At 32.2% G+C, this 14779-nt stretch overlaps 2 protein-coding genes across 5 annotated transcripts; one reads left to right on the top strand and one right to left on the bottom strand.

The window, feature by feature from the left end:
• Window positions 1-1933: 1933 nt before the first annotated feature.
• LOC110998478 (E3 ubiquitin-protein ligase rnf8) lies at window positions 1934-9970 on the top strand. Of its 4 annotated transcripts, none has more exons than XM_045629412.1 (10): window positions 1934-2139; window positions 2407-2994; window positions 3523-3774; window positions 4054-4203; window positions 6003-6220; window positions 6399-6517; window positions 7401-7446; window positions 8321-8422; window positions 8784-8872; window positions 9077-9970. In XM_045629412.1, exons 1-10 carry the CDS (start codon window positions 2047-2049, stop codon window positions 9214-9216), a joined length of 1797 nt encoding a protein of 598 aa, XP_045485368.1. In that variant the 5' UTR covers window positions 1934-2046; the 3' UTR covers window positions 9217-9970. The 4 variants fall into 4 exon arrangements, with proteins under 4 accessions (XP_045485368.1, XP_045485367.1, XP_022122844.2 ...); XM_045629411.1 differs by having other exon boundaries at window positions 8775-8872; XM_022267152.2 differs by lacking the exon at window positions 7401-7446.
• A 1059-nt stretch (window positions 9971-11029) lies between these two features.
• Window positions 11030-13715, bottom strand: LOC110998477 (cleft lip and palate transmembrane protein 1). Its single transcript, XM_022267147.2, has 3 exons — window positions 13490-13715; window positions 11714-13334; window positions 11030-11637 (listed from the first exon to the last, which is right to left on the bottom strand). Exons 1-3 carry the CDS (start codon window positions 13589-13591, stop codon window positions 11477-11479), a joined length of 1884 nt encoding a protein of 627 aa, XP_022122839.2. The 5' UTR covers window positions 13592-13715; the 3' UTR covers window positions 11030-11476.
• Window positions 13716-14779: the final 1064 nt, after the last annotated feature.

Here is a 14779-nt window from a genome sequence, read left to right as displayed (position 1 = left end):
ATCAGACCTGGGCGTATACTACGTCCGCAAAGAGTCCGCAAAGCCTCCGCCTTGCGAGTCAGAAAGAGCTGCTATGTCGTGCAAGAAAATCATCACGGCGGCCCAATTAGATCAATTCAGACGTGTTGGAAACAAACATGCTTCGTATCCTTCTGGAAGTAAAGCCTTTTGGCCCGTTGCCAATGCGACCGAAACTAACTTCTGCCGCCCATAATTACCACCACTTTTGGTATGAACCCTAGTTGAACGTCTTAATTGGACTGTGAAGGAGGTTTCGGATTAGGGGCATGCAACCCTAGTCCTATTTGACAGAAATAAAAAACCAGGCCTGTTATATGAATTGAATAAAGAGTGTTTCTGGAATCAATCCAACCTTCCGGTGTGTTTATTTGGATGTTTTATTTTATTTAGAGTCCCAGGTGGTAGGCATAAAAACTGGTATTTTGGCAAAAGTCTGACAGTTCCGAATGACACCGAATCACCTACTTAAACTTTATTATGCTCAACTCTCAAGTCTGTTCGTCTACGGAGTTACCTCTGGGCCGATATTGCCAAATGACATCTGGGATCATCGGGCTAAGCGAATTATAGACGACAATTCACTCGTTGAATCTCAATTCTTAAGTTTAAGGAAAGAAAATATAGGTATGTATTATAAACTGTGATTGAACTCATTGTTCATTCATCTGATTGAACGTGAACATATCGCATTATTATTACTTTAAATATGGCAACATTATTTAACAGTGACAATACCTATTTAACATCATGGGCTCCCCTACTATTATTAATTTATTAATGTATATCATTAAATCTAATTAAAATTCATACAGAATTTTTTTGTATAATTATTCAAGAGTCAGAGACGCACAGACGTAAAAACACAGCTCCAAAAATTTATTCACGATCATAAATAAGTATTTATTAAAATATATGTAATTATTATTTATGTTGACACGTTTATTATTATCACAATCTTCTTAATTATTCCAGTTTGTTATCTTAACTTGATTTGTACTCTATTATTCCTGACTGAATGACTTGCATCCATAGTCATGTAATAAATTTAAAAAAAAAACAGTTTGTCATTTTGATTTATAGTATAAAGTAGACTATAGACTGTCAAGTATAAGTTGGCGTTCCAGTGGCGGCGCCTCCTACAACCCTCTGTGTTGCCACTTTTTTTGTTTAGTTTGGATTGATGGATATTCTTAGATATTACATTAAAGGTAAATAAAAAACTTAATAACAAAAAAATATTTTTTATAGTAATTATGGTCTGTTAGAGGCATTATTCCTTCCATGAATTCTTCAGAGTCATCTGTGTCAGAAGAATCTGAGTCGCTGCTATTCAAATCAATTAAAAATGGTTCCATTACTGTTTCAAGGCGGTTGTCTGTCATACGATAATTATTTTCAACATTTATAACGTGATTACAGTGTTTCTGCCATTCTTCAGCAGTTATTTTGGAAAATGCACTATGGATTCTCTGTTCCATGTTTTCAGAGAGGTTCACGGTTCTTTCAGAAACACCTTAAATAAAACAAAAAATATTTTAAGTTATCCATCAATCACATTTACTTTCAAAAGCAATTATTATTTTTCCCTAAATTTGGGGATATAAATATCACTTTTAACTGGCAATACTTTACCTGTCAAAGCCGCTGTTCGAGCATTCACTTGTTGAAATGGAATAATCGGCCCATTGTTACGTTTCTCCTCTTCACAAAAACGTTTTACAGCTAGAATAATTTCTCTAGCTGCACTCCGCACTACTTTTGGCATGTTTCGTAATGATTTTTACACTTTAAAACACAAATTATTAGCACCGACACACGTGAGGCTACCAAGCTGTTAGAACTGTCAACACAACTGTCAAAATTAGTACCTTTTTCTGCCACACGCCAACTTACACATGACAACCTATACTGAGTACTGTAGGCTGTAGTTTAAAATTCTTGAATATCAGATCGCCAACGTTTTTATAAAATTTATATCAGTTTACTTTTAGACATTAATACTTTGTGGCCACCAATTAATGAAAAATGCAAATGAATCGTCCAGTATTGGTTTCCTGTAAACCTCTTAAAACAGAATTGAACCGATTTAGGAAAATACATATCACTTCTGATGAGAGTGTAAGTCCTTATACTTAATTCAATTTTTAAGGAATAAAAGGTTTTACTGTTTTATAGAAATACTTTCATGTTCTCTATAATCTATATATGCTTATTGTGAAAAGTTCTCTTCTATAGATCGCCTACTAAAAACTATCGGTCAAGATTAAGACAGGGAGAATATGAAAACAGACCTTTCTTCATCCTTAAGCTGGAGCATAGAGCTTAAGAGTTTAATTTTTTTCTGATCATAACAATTAAATTTTAACAACTTAATTTTGTTTTCAGTTTACACTTGGTAGAGGCTTACACAATGCAATAGTTATACCGTCTTTAGTCATATCTAGAACTCATTGTAAATTCAGAAAAGTGAATGGTGGTTGGTTAATAGAAGATAACAGTGCCTGTGGAATTGAAGTGAATGGAGTTAAAGTGGGAAAAGGGAATTCTAAAAACCTTTCAAATGATGATATTGTTAGGTTGGATGCACTTCAAGAGTTTGTGTATAAATTTATTTGGCCTCATAACGACATTGCACTAAAGCGGATCAAATTGGAGACAGATGAAAATTCAAGTATTATTGATGATGTAAAATTAAAATTTGAAGAATCTCAAAACATTGAAATGCAATACCATGAAGATAAAATACAAAAGCAGAAACAACTACAAGTTGCCAACAAATTGTTACAAGATCAATTATATGCAAAAAAGAACATAAAGGTTGAAGAACTTGAAAGAAGCTTTGGGTTGCAAATAGAAAATTTAAAAGGTGAGAAAAAGGAAGTAGACATACAGAAAATATTGCTAATTAAAGAAAGAGATGCTCAAATATCCACTCTAAAAAAAGAAATGGATAATAAAATTAATGAATTAATGGTAAGTAAGTATGTTGTTATGAAAAAAATGTGCTTCAACTTTTTTGGTTTGTGCTTTGGTTTTCTTTATTTGTTTTGTGATTATTCACACAGCCAGTAATTGATTTTTGGACTGGGAAATGCCAGTTTCCTCATAATGTTTAGCTTCACCATATGAGTGTTGAATGCTACATTTACAGAAATTCCATTAATGCACACCCGGAGAGTTGTACACTGAAACCATTTGGCGAAACCATTACCTACCTATTACAACCGAATACCTTTTGGTTACCCAAATAACAGTTATGCTTTAAAAAATCACTTGGATATTTTAAAGCATAACAAAGGTAAAGCCAAAACTTTAAATGTTTGATTGTTAAATTTCAATATAAACAAAAAATTACATTTATCATGATACAGTAAAAAAAGAATAAACATTGCTGATGATTTTTACCTTTTTTTTCAATAAGTTTTCTGTTTTCAATCTTTTTCTTTATAATAATAATATAACAATATAATACTTTCAAAAATTTATTGAATCTATCATTAGGATCGAATTAAGATGCACAGTGAAACAGAGACAGAGCTTGCTATTGAAAATAATTCTCTAAAAACAAAATTACTTAAAGAAAGAGAAGAATTCCTGGCAGAACTTGATAAGGAAAATACTTCTAAGCATGAACTACTTGATAGACTACAACAAAAAATAAAGGATCAAGAAGAACAGCGTCTAAAGGAGAAACAGGCATTAGAGAAGGAGTTTCAAGTTGAAACAGAGAAATTAAGATTGGCCAAGGACCAAGTAAGATATCTTGTTCAATACATATTTATTAAAAAATATATTTCCATAATTCCAGGATAAGCGTAATAAGCATTTCTAAAATTATAAATTACCAATTTAAAAATCAATGTGACTAAATTTAGTTGAGTCTACATTTTTTTCATATACTTAACTGTTTCACCGAAATCATAAATTAAATTTGTATTAAATAAATGTTAACCATGGCAAAGTACTGACAAAGACTGACTTGTCAATTCATGTTTTATTAAATGTGTTCCAATTGTGTTGTTCCCTTTTAAGGAAATGCTTGCATTAGTGGAACTAAACAAACAAAGAGAATTGGAGTTACTTGAGGAGCATAACAAAATCAAGCAGAGACTTGAAAAGGAAATAAGTGATATGAAAAAGGAATCAAAAAAAGCAGAAATACAATTGTTATATAATGAAGAGGTAATGATTTTATATGGCAATCGTATTAAAATTCAAATGCACTAACAAACTAACATGCTTATACTAAGATACATTACTAATAAGATACATTACTTAGAAGTGTACCAAAATTACTATAAAATTTTCTCATTAAGTATTTAAAAATGTAAATGATTATGGAAAACAAATAACGTAAATTGCAGAATGTATCTGCCCCGTCGCCACAAATGAAAGTTGTTGAAAACTCTCTCACGAGCCCTCTGGCATTGAGAGTGTCCATGGGCGGCGGTATCACTTAACATCAGATGAGCCTCCTGCCCGTTTGCCCCCTGTTCTAAAACCTCAAGAAAACATTTGTTATGGATAGATATATTTCTGTATGTGTACACTCCACTCTGAAAAAGAAAATTATTTATATACAGTGTAACCTCTTTATAACGAATTTTAAGGGATGAAGCATTTTTTTCGGTATGGAGAATATTCCTCATACATAGAGAAGAGAAAAAAAACAAAGTAACCAATTTCAATAATTTCTTATTTTATTGCAAAAATACTTGATCTACGTCGTCGAATTTTGACTTTTTCATTTTTTTTTGAGGACACCCTGTAGTTCCACTTGCAAAATGGCTTCTTTGTTTTGCCAAATGGTAGCAAAACAGTAGATGGACTGAGGCCAACATCACTTTTTTTCTCCCCTTTCTATCGTACGTTGAAATAAATTTCGTTAACACATAATGCTTTTATTTTACTGGCCACCTTGACAGTTTCAAAGTTTGCTTACGACTGATAATACACGATAGATGGCGATAGTTCGTTTATAATTGAAACCAAAATTTCCTATAGGGTCTGATATTTGACCCTAATGGTCAAATATCAACCACGGATTTTTCTGATTTTTTACTAATAGTTACGATATTTAACCAATAGTTGAGTTAACTACGGATCAAAAAACTGGCCCTTAGAATGATGGCACACTTCACCTTAGAATATTGCAATTAACAATAAGAAAGGTGAGAAGGCTGTTTATGACCTCAGGTGTCTTTCTTAGTAATTACGGCACCTCAAAAGAGTAGTTTTGTAAGCTGATTATAAAAAATATTACACTTAAATATGTTGTTGATGTCTGAATATAAAAAAAATCTTCATTATAAAGAACAGCTATTGCGTTATAAAGAATGAAATAAGGTATGGGTTTTGTGTAGAACCAAACAAATTTATGTCATTCCTGCGTTAGAGAAAATGTCGCTATAACGAACAATGTTATAAAGACGTTTCACTGTATTCATAATTATCAAAAGTTGATGTAAAGTGGAAATGCAAGAGTTCTGAGAGGACGAAGATTTTAACATTTATGGCACTCCTACCTCCGTAAATATAAAAAATTGCATCACAAGGTTTCAACAACTGCAAATCATTATTGAAACAATATTATTATTACTATACTATATTAAAACATTGAGAATTCTGTTATTTCTCAACGATTTTGGTAAATGCTAAATTTTAATGTTTTACGTTAATATTTTAAGAAAACATCTATTCAACCAATAAATTCTATCGTATTTAATATTATTCCAACCACTGCTAATAGTGATGAATTACAATTTTGAAATATATATTATACATATAACAAAAAGCTTTTGCTTTGGTTGTTAATCTGTAAGTTATAACATTATTAACAGAATAAAATGTATTGAAAAACACAAATTAAGAAGAATCTGATGTTGAATCAGAATCTTCAGAATTGTAATATTGAATGTACGTTGTTATTGCAAGATAAACACGTTTTGGAATTTCGTTACATGTTAACTTTGCTATTTCAGGAGAATAGAGTGAGTAATGAAAACCAACCTAGAGCTGGTCCATCGTATGAATCGTCAAAGCCTTTAGAGCAAATCGGACAAATGATGGAAACTGAGCTGCAATGCAGTATCTGTGCCGAAATATTTATTTGTCCCGTGATGCTTGGCTGCGGCCATACATTTTGCCAATATTGTATTAATTTATGGAAGAAAAATAAGAAAGACTGCCCAATCTGCAGGTATTTCATACATATATATAATATCCAAGCAACTCAAAAGATTAATTAAATTTTTTCAAATATTCTTATTTCATATTTTTTTCAAACAAAACTTAAGAAAATACAATACTGGAATACATCATGGAGAAATCATATAAGTCCTGCATATGTAAATTTTACCATTTACCATATATTTCAGGACAACGATAAAATATGAATCTAGATCTATTGTAGTGGACTCATTTATAGAAAAAATTCTTCCTAATCTTTCTGAAGAAATGAAAAAGAAACGCGAGGAATCATTAAAAATCAGACAAGGTGAGGAAATATCCATTCGTATACCTGTTATTTTCATTCTTTTGTGGAAAAGACGGCTTCATACGGCCTTTTATCCTCATGATTATAAGAGCTGTTTTAAATTTATATTTTTAATCAGTGATATTCGCAAAAGTTCGCCTTCGCCAACGTTCATAGATATGTTCTTATTCTAAGTATAGTCCCCGGCACGTTAGTTGGCAAGGTTTTGGCGTAGTGGGGGCAAGTTCGCGCATCGTACACTTAGTGGAACAAAAACTGTTCATTTTTATTGATTGTCATTATGGTTATTGCCATCATTTATTTTTAATCTTGTATATAAACAAAGCAGAGGAATTCGTGAAATTTATTAGGTGTTATAAATAAAACATAATATGCATTTTTTAATTAAGTAAAAAAAATATTATTATTAAAAATTATTTTAATAATATATAATTAGTATTTTAATTAAATTTTTCTGGCATGTCTGCGTAAAACGGTATTTGGTCCTGGCATTGTAATAAACGTTACAAAAACTAAATTTAAAACAACAACAATTAACAAAACCAAAACAAAATCAAAACTTAATTTAAAACTGAACTCGTACCAAAAAGTCAACAAAACAAATGATACCACTTTCGTGCCGGCAAGTGTAATCGAAATGTAAACGCGGTGCGGGAGGCAAGGGTCGACTAACGCACCAATAGCGCGCTGTGATCGGCGCTACGTCATACCCCGCGTCCCGCTTGACCACCAAAGAGACCTAAAAAACGACTTCTGCGCATCTAACGACTCTTGCCTAGTTACGTGCCGAAAATTATAACAGCAACTCATTTTGCTAGTAGCTTTAAAATATTAAAATGTTTATTTCCGATAAACGATAGTTATGAAGCTGTCTTATTCACAGAAGAGGAGACTTTACCTTCGCCGGGAGCCAGTGGGCAAAATAACCGGTACGCATTTTCCCCTAATCTCTTAGTAACTCTTATTTAAACGGAAAATTAATTTAAGTTCGGATGAATATTCACGCATTCCGCCTCCTGCATTTCTGTACACTCCCGGGGCATTAAAGCCATAATTATATCCTAGAGAAGTAATTGTTATGGTTTCCCATAACCATATGGTTGGAGTCGGTCCATTACCTACTTAACTGCTCCTTTATTACTGTATAACTGCTTATTTTTTTTTTTTCTTGCGGCATTCACATGCCATGTTACTACGTATCTTGGAAAACCCTCGTCGTAGATAATCACTCTTATACTCGAACCCAATAATTAATCCACAATTTCAGATTCAAAGCGATCTGAGATCAGAGTCTGACAGTCGATCGATCTATCTGCATCCCAATAACAAATAAGGAAGGCAATCCATTTTTGACGATGGATAGAATGCAATTTCTTCGCTCTTTACACTCATATTTGAAATCAATATAAACCATTTGAAGGAAATAAAACCGTACAGATAATATTAAAATATACATGTCTATGCTTAAAACATATCTAACAGATTTTTAATTATTTTAAACACTGGTGTAAGTTAACATCTTAAGATAGGATATTGGCACAGTTGGACTGTCATTTTCATACATTACAATACACCGATGCGACCTACCATGGATAACATGTATCGACAGATGGCTATTACAATCCGTCGCTTGGCTTATTGGCATACTTTTTTCAATATTTAGATTAACATGTCTATCTCAAATGGTCAAAAATGGATTGAGATAGGTTATTGGGTTAGCTGTCGTTCACTATCTAATGGACCCCAGTTACTCGTTAGTCCGTGTTTCTTTATTTGGGGCTACATGATTACAATCGTCTTCAGAAGAGCAACGGCCGAAAGCGAAAGTGAATCGCAATGGGACGACAGCGAGGGCCAATTCACGGGCAGCGAGGGGGACGCGACGGAGGTCTTCGAGGACGACTGGTAAGTGTTAATAATATGCTATGGTTGGACCGTGCCCTTAAACCTCTGAGGGCTGTTAACGCTTGCAATTATTCCAGGCACCGGAAGGTTTATAAGATTACGTTAATTGAGTTAAAAATTTCTACAGTTTCTATTTGGTATAAGGCATCCGTGCCTTCCATGCCGTGAAACTTGCAATGTCAGTCCTCATGATATAAAAATAAAAACAAATATGTCTGTACATTCAAAATATTTTAGACAGCAAAAATTACTGTGAATATTATGATAATTCAATTTTTTTGCTGTATTTTAATATTTTGAGATACCGGCATTACAATAGAAATAATAAGTTAAGAATTTAACTTTATTTTAGTGTATTCAGGTCTTCCATACTCGATCAATATTACTCGTCCGCAAGCGATTCCGACGGTGGATTTGTCTTCAATTCCGACTCCGAGACCGATGATGATGGTAAGGTTCAAATTCCTATAAAGATTATGCTGCTTAAATGTCGTATGACGTTTTAAAATTAAATTAATTTTATTATTATATTTTATATCAAAGAAGACAGATCGTCCTTAATTTTCGCTTTCTGTAAAGCCAAGCTCAATTACTTATGTTTAGTAACCTTAAAATAATCATATTACCATGTTAACAGCTTGTATGTTATCGCAGTTACCTCACGAAGTAATAGTTGTAGAAGACGACCGCAACGCGTACCTGGCAACCCGGGCTCATACTATGGGGGCTACGGACGGTGCTACCGATGCGGCGCGAAGGGTCACTGGGCACCTGGATGTCCCAACAGGCTCTAATATTCAATTTTGAATCCCCTGCAAAACTTGTGTTGTACACGCTAACACAAAGCAATGTAGAAACTATTACAATTCTAAGTAATTGTGAAAATCAAGATCAATGCTAGAAGATTTTGGAAGGTAGAGACCATACCATACCATATAGAAGGTAGGGCCAAAAACGTATATCAGGACCTTCAGCCACAATGCTCTACACTACATTTAAGTACATATTACTATTATATACAAATCGATTTTAAGCAAGACCCTCGGTCTTGAAATGTAATCGATTTATAAAGCATTTTACCAATAAGTTCGTTCCACGAAATAATTTTAGATTTATACTAATACCAATGTCGACGAAGCTTTGACCCCCGCCAGTTGATTTTGTCAGGTACAAGTTATGTAACTCTATATACATACTGGTTTAATGTCGCATTTATTATATGTATGATCTTTATTTAATGTTCAATATTTCGTTTTAATGTTAATTTTATAAAATTATTTAGTAGTAATATGCGTTTGTATTATATACCGTGGTGAGATACCCTCTATTAAACTGTGGTTTTAACTGATTAAAAAGCTTGAAGTGATTTACTATGCGTGATGTTAAGAAAGCTCCTTTGTCACATCATCCAGATAGGTTCTGTGCAAATGATTTTGCTGCACCAAATAATTACATAAAAGGATTATGTGATCCGGAGAATAGTAGTCAGGATAAAAAACTGATATCTAATCTAAGAACTGCACCATAAATAAATCATGAATCATTTAACTTACAAGTTTTCTATTAAATCACAACCCATATAAGTTATAACATTAGTACCTTAGATATATAACAAATCTCCAATTGCTTTAAATGTATGTTGAAGCCTTTTTTTTTTCTACAGAGACGTCTCAATAGCAATTTGCATATAAAGCAATCATCTGTTAACCTATATAAAACATTAGAAACATTTTCTTTTTGGGTATATAAGTATAATTCATAGATTGTACTCAATTATTTCATAGTACAGATAAACCTTTAAAATAAGTTTTAACCATTTAAAAAAAGTTATTAAAATCTTGTTTATCCTTTTTTTAAACCAACCGCGTCTTTGTGACTAAAATATAAGAGCTGGTATAACTAAGTAATTAGGAGTATCATTAACAAAAACAATAAAAGTACATTTAATACTTTTAATTTAAGATTGGAGGCATAAGTAAATTAAACTATGTTATAATTTAAAATATATCCATAAATTCGAAATGCATAAAATTTACTAATGGGTGGCATAAATATTTCTTAAAATTATACCGTCATTTTATCATAACAATAATAGTTATAACTTTACACTTGTACTAATTTAAATCACAATTATTATTTCAGAATTTAAAAGACGGGCTTATATAAAGTTTTTTAAATAATTAATCTAAACAAAGCTTTACAATATTAATTTAAAAAACCATTACAATTCCTATAACAATGATTTTACAGAATCATAAATTATTTCTACTAGACAATACTGAATACATTGTTCCAAAGGTACCCGGTTGGTACTATTGGTTTCGGCTATTTATTTCAATTATAAAGTGACACAAAATGTTCATAAATATTATTGCATGCATCATATTGTCATCCAATGCAATAGAAAATAGCAATGGATATAACTCCAAAAAAAATATATTTATAAGATGCATTATATCCTTGAACTTATCTCCTAATGAGGAACACTGCTTACAAAGAACAATCTAATATGAACAACATTGTAAATATTTCTACATACAGCCATCACAAAAGACAATTACATGTTTATTTTGAGCTAAAATTTTAATTAAGGTAACCTCTGTTTTCTAAATTTTAGACAAAGCTTATGCTTCAGATTTTCTATTTACTTAACATACAAAAACTGTGAAGTCAATATTTGTTTTAAAGAAATTAAACTAATAATATATAAAGTAATATAAACATTGTATGTATAAACAAGGGTTTTAGTTTAAAGACCATAATCATTATTTACTACATATTATGAAACTCATAAAATAATGTCCATAATTGTAGTTATAAACATAATTCAGATAATTATCCTAGCAGAATTATCTTTTATTAAATATGTATTCCATGATAAGGTTGTTAATAACAGAGCACAAAGACAATTTTGACATAAAGGGTGTAAATGTCTTTGCATCACTTATTAATTATGATTTATAAATTACTGATCATTTAAGATTTTGGAGAAACAGGCTATAAATAAATTTATCTAATGTACCACCTCTATTTATGTATTTACATCTTAAAGAATTAATCATTCTTCTTATCAGTCACTTCAGGTTCAGATTGTGTTAGGGAAAGATTTTGGTTTTGTTGCTGCTCCATTTCCCCAGAAAATCCAAATTCATTAACTCGCTTATGGTCAACTTTGTAGATCCAGCGCTGATACAGGAATATAAAGAAAACAATATCTGAAAAGATATACCACATATTATTTTATCTTATCTTTCATGACATTGAGAGGAATCAAGATTATTTTATACATACCATCTCTAAAACATCCCAGACGGTACATTGTTGGCATTTTAATCACAAATGCAAATATGTCATCGATAAAGGTATTGAGAAATTTATATGTCATCATTCGCCACGGTAAATGTGCTACAGAATTTAGTTTGTAATTGATAAATAATTGAGGAGTCATCATAATAAACCCAAAAGTCAATAGATATCCATACATCATGTTTAGAATGAATGAATACCATCCTTTATGCTCCAGATATAAAAGTGAGTAAATACCATATCCAATCAGCAGAGGAAAGCATGCCCAGCTTAAATATCTGAAGGCTAACATATCATATTGTTTTGTGCTTGATTCTACATAAGAACCCTTATCTGTTAAAGATATTTTGGGAAATCCAAATATCCTATCTTCCCTATTCAATTTCACATCCATAACCTTATTAATTTTCCAGATTTCAATCAATAAGCCAATAAAGCAAGAAATTCTAACCATAACATTAGTTTCATTATCTAATACATAGAGCAATACAACTGTAGACTGAAAAACATTGAAGAAAACTGATCGCACAGAGAGTCCTTCCAAGGACTGCCTGTTGTTCCAAAACTGAATGTCATTCTTAAATGCTAAAAGTTCAAAAATTGAATGTAGGATAGAGACAGATATAGTTAAACCCAATAAATAAGGAGATGTGTCCAAAAGCAATTCTTTCACAGTATCCTGTTCTTCATCTTGCTCCTCTGCACCAAGAGCTGAAAACATGCTCAGTTTGTCTCTCATAACTTGTGCCGTGTATAACTGCCATTTGAAAAGACTCAACGGTTGAAATGTTAGTTGTAGATTAAGGCTAGTAACACTACTGTTGAGTGGTACATAGTCACGCATCATATTCCAGTAATCATTTAAGAACACAGCAGGTTTATACTCCTTACCATCAGGCAAAAAATATATAAATTCATCAAGTGGTGGCGGAACACTGCCTTGCATCCAATTTGTTTGATCTGTTACTAAATTAATAGTCAAATTAGGATGCCAATGTGACACTATCTCTTCTTTCATTGTTTCAGCTTTTTTTAATTCCTCTTCCGACTTTTCACTTTGTCCGGTCAAAAGGTTATGTGTTTTTAGATATTTTAACTTTTTATATTTGTTAACCATTTTTTTACCATACGTAACATATGGTCCAGCATAATTATTTTTATCTTTTGGATTTGGTGACTTTCCATTCGGAACTACGTAAACATGAATATATATAGAGCCATTATTCTTTAAAGACTCTGATGGCACAATACTAGTGGAATGAGTATATGTTCCATCATTATTGGGTCCACCAAACCAGTCACCATACACAAGATTTGTTTCTTTCCAAATCAATTGAGCATGTTCAAAATGATCTAAAAATTCATGCTCTGATATATATGCAAACATATCCACAACTGTTCCATTTTGAAACATATTAACTGCTGGTAGTCTAGGTACACCAGGTGAGCTAGTAACGTCAGTTTTCGGTGCAGAAGGTTGCCGAAACATTGATGTAATAAAATAAACTACTAACGCTCTTATGATAAGGGATTTTGTTATGGCAAAAAATGATTCCATTTTAGTCGGCTGCATCCTTTGACGTTGTTCATCAATTTGAGCATTGATCTGAAAATTTAGGTTAAGGTTGTAGTGATTTACATAAAATGAGAATATGTACTGAAAAATATATCAAGGTTTCGTAATTTACACCTTTTCGTTCTACAAATTATAAGAACAAAATAGGTCTACAAATTATGGTACTTATGCATTATATTACTTACGTCCACATTTTGGTTTTCCACGGTAGAAATTTCTTCATGGGTTTCACTTGGCACTAACTTATCAGTTTCAGCAGAAGAATCGTCTTCTGTTAAATTTGCCATGGTTTCGCCAGACAAATTATTATTGATTGGAAAATAACTAAATTTTAAAATGGTCTTTTACTGACGAGCCTCAGATTACAGATATCACTTGACTTGAATGATGACTCCTATTAAGTAGTAAAAACAAGCATATTATATTAGTCTTTGGTACAAGGTACTCCGTACTCTATGAGTTATAACCTATATAATGAAGTCTATGGTCATGAAATTAAATAACATGGTTTAGGTTACCAGGTCATAAAATTTAAAAAAAAAAAACCTAATAATAATAAACGAAAATTGTTGAAAGCTATATCTAGATGAAGACTTAGAGTGATTAACCTAATTAGGTTAAAACTATTTTATTTTAAACTATTAATATTGTAAATATTGATGTGCCTCCGGAAAACATACAGCATTGTATGTTGAAGAAGAAGCAATGTATACTTAGCCATGAAGTGCGATACTTACCGACTGAAACAGTTCCTCTTAAATACAATAGTTGGCGCTGTAATCGCCTCAACTTCATACTTATCTTTACTACATACTACGCTCATATCTTTATACATACTACGCGCCGACTCACGATGCCGATGAGGCCGGTAGTCTAAAGTGAAAAAGTGAAAAGTGTCGAACAAGGTCAATAGCAGGACAAAGAGAACTCCACGTGCACCAGCAGTGCGTCTGATAGCGACTCGGAGCGCGTGGAACCGCCACGAAAGAAAAGGAAACGAAAACCACGGGTAACGGTCGATCCCCGGATCGACGCGTTATGTAATCAGGTGAGTTTCCTTACAAATTCTATAATGCATCAACAATATGTGCCAAATGTCAACGCCAGTGCGTCCATTGACGAGGCCACTCACCAACCGACGAACTACGATAGCGGTTTTTTTTTAAATTAATCCGTCGAATAAAAAATCGAAAACTCTGGTCTTGGGGGTAGGTAGCACAAACATTGAGGATAAAAAGACTATAAAAACGGCCGATGAAAAACGATTACGTCAGTTTATAAAAGTCCAACATCACCTAGTATTGCCCTTATTAGCATAACTTTTACACATTTAAAGAAAAACACTTTCTTAACGGATTGAAGTTATGTATTATTGTATTTTAACTTATAATTATTATTTAAACATAATTTTAAATTTAACCGAAAAAGTGAATTACCTTCTCACAAATTGCATTAACAAACTCTGCAAATTGTAT

This window comes from Pieris rapae, chromosome 9, assembly GCF_905147795.1.
Source record: "Pieris rapae chromosome 9, ilPieRapa1.1, whole genome shotgun sequence".
NCBI classification, from domain to species: domain Eukaryota; kingdom Metazoa; phylum Arthropoda; class Insecta; order Lepidoptera; family Pieridae; genus Pieris; species Pieris rapae.
Note: the sequence above shows the minus strand (reverse complement) of the source record. Positions and strands in the feature narration are given on the sequence as shown.

What these genes read in the sequence shown, in the direction of transcription:
- LOC110998478 (XM_045629411.1), top strand. Translation starts at nt 2,047, where the DNA reads ATGCAAATGAATCGTCCAGTATTGGTTTCCTGTAAACCTCTTAAAACA. An exon ending in GCCAGTGGGCAAAATAACCG is followed by an intron (nt 7,447 to 8,320) that starts GTACGCATTTTC and finishes AATCGTCTTCAG; the next exon opens with AAGAGCAACGGCCGAAAGCG. An exon ending in CTCCGAGACCGATGATGATG is followed by an intron (nt 8,873 to 9,076) that starts GTAAGGTTCAAA and finishes ATGTTATCGCAG; the next exon opens with TTACCTCACGAAGTAATAGT.
- LOC110998477 (XM_022267147.2), bottom strand. Translation starts at nt 13,591, where the DNA reads ATGGCAAATTTAACAGAAGACGATTCTTCTGCTGAAACTGATAAGTTA. An exon ending in TGGAAAACCAAAATGTGGAC is followed by an intron (nt 13,335 to 13,489) that starts GTAAGTAATATA and finishes CTAAATTTTCAG; the next exon opens with ATCAATGCTCAAATTGATGA. An exon ending in TCTGGGATGTTTTAGAGATG is followed by an intron (nt 11,638 to 11,713) that starts GTATGTATAAAA and finishes ATATCTTTTCAG; the next exon opens with ATATTGTTTTCTTTATATTC.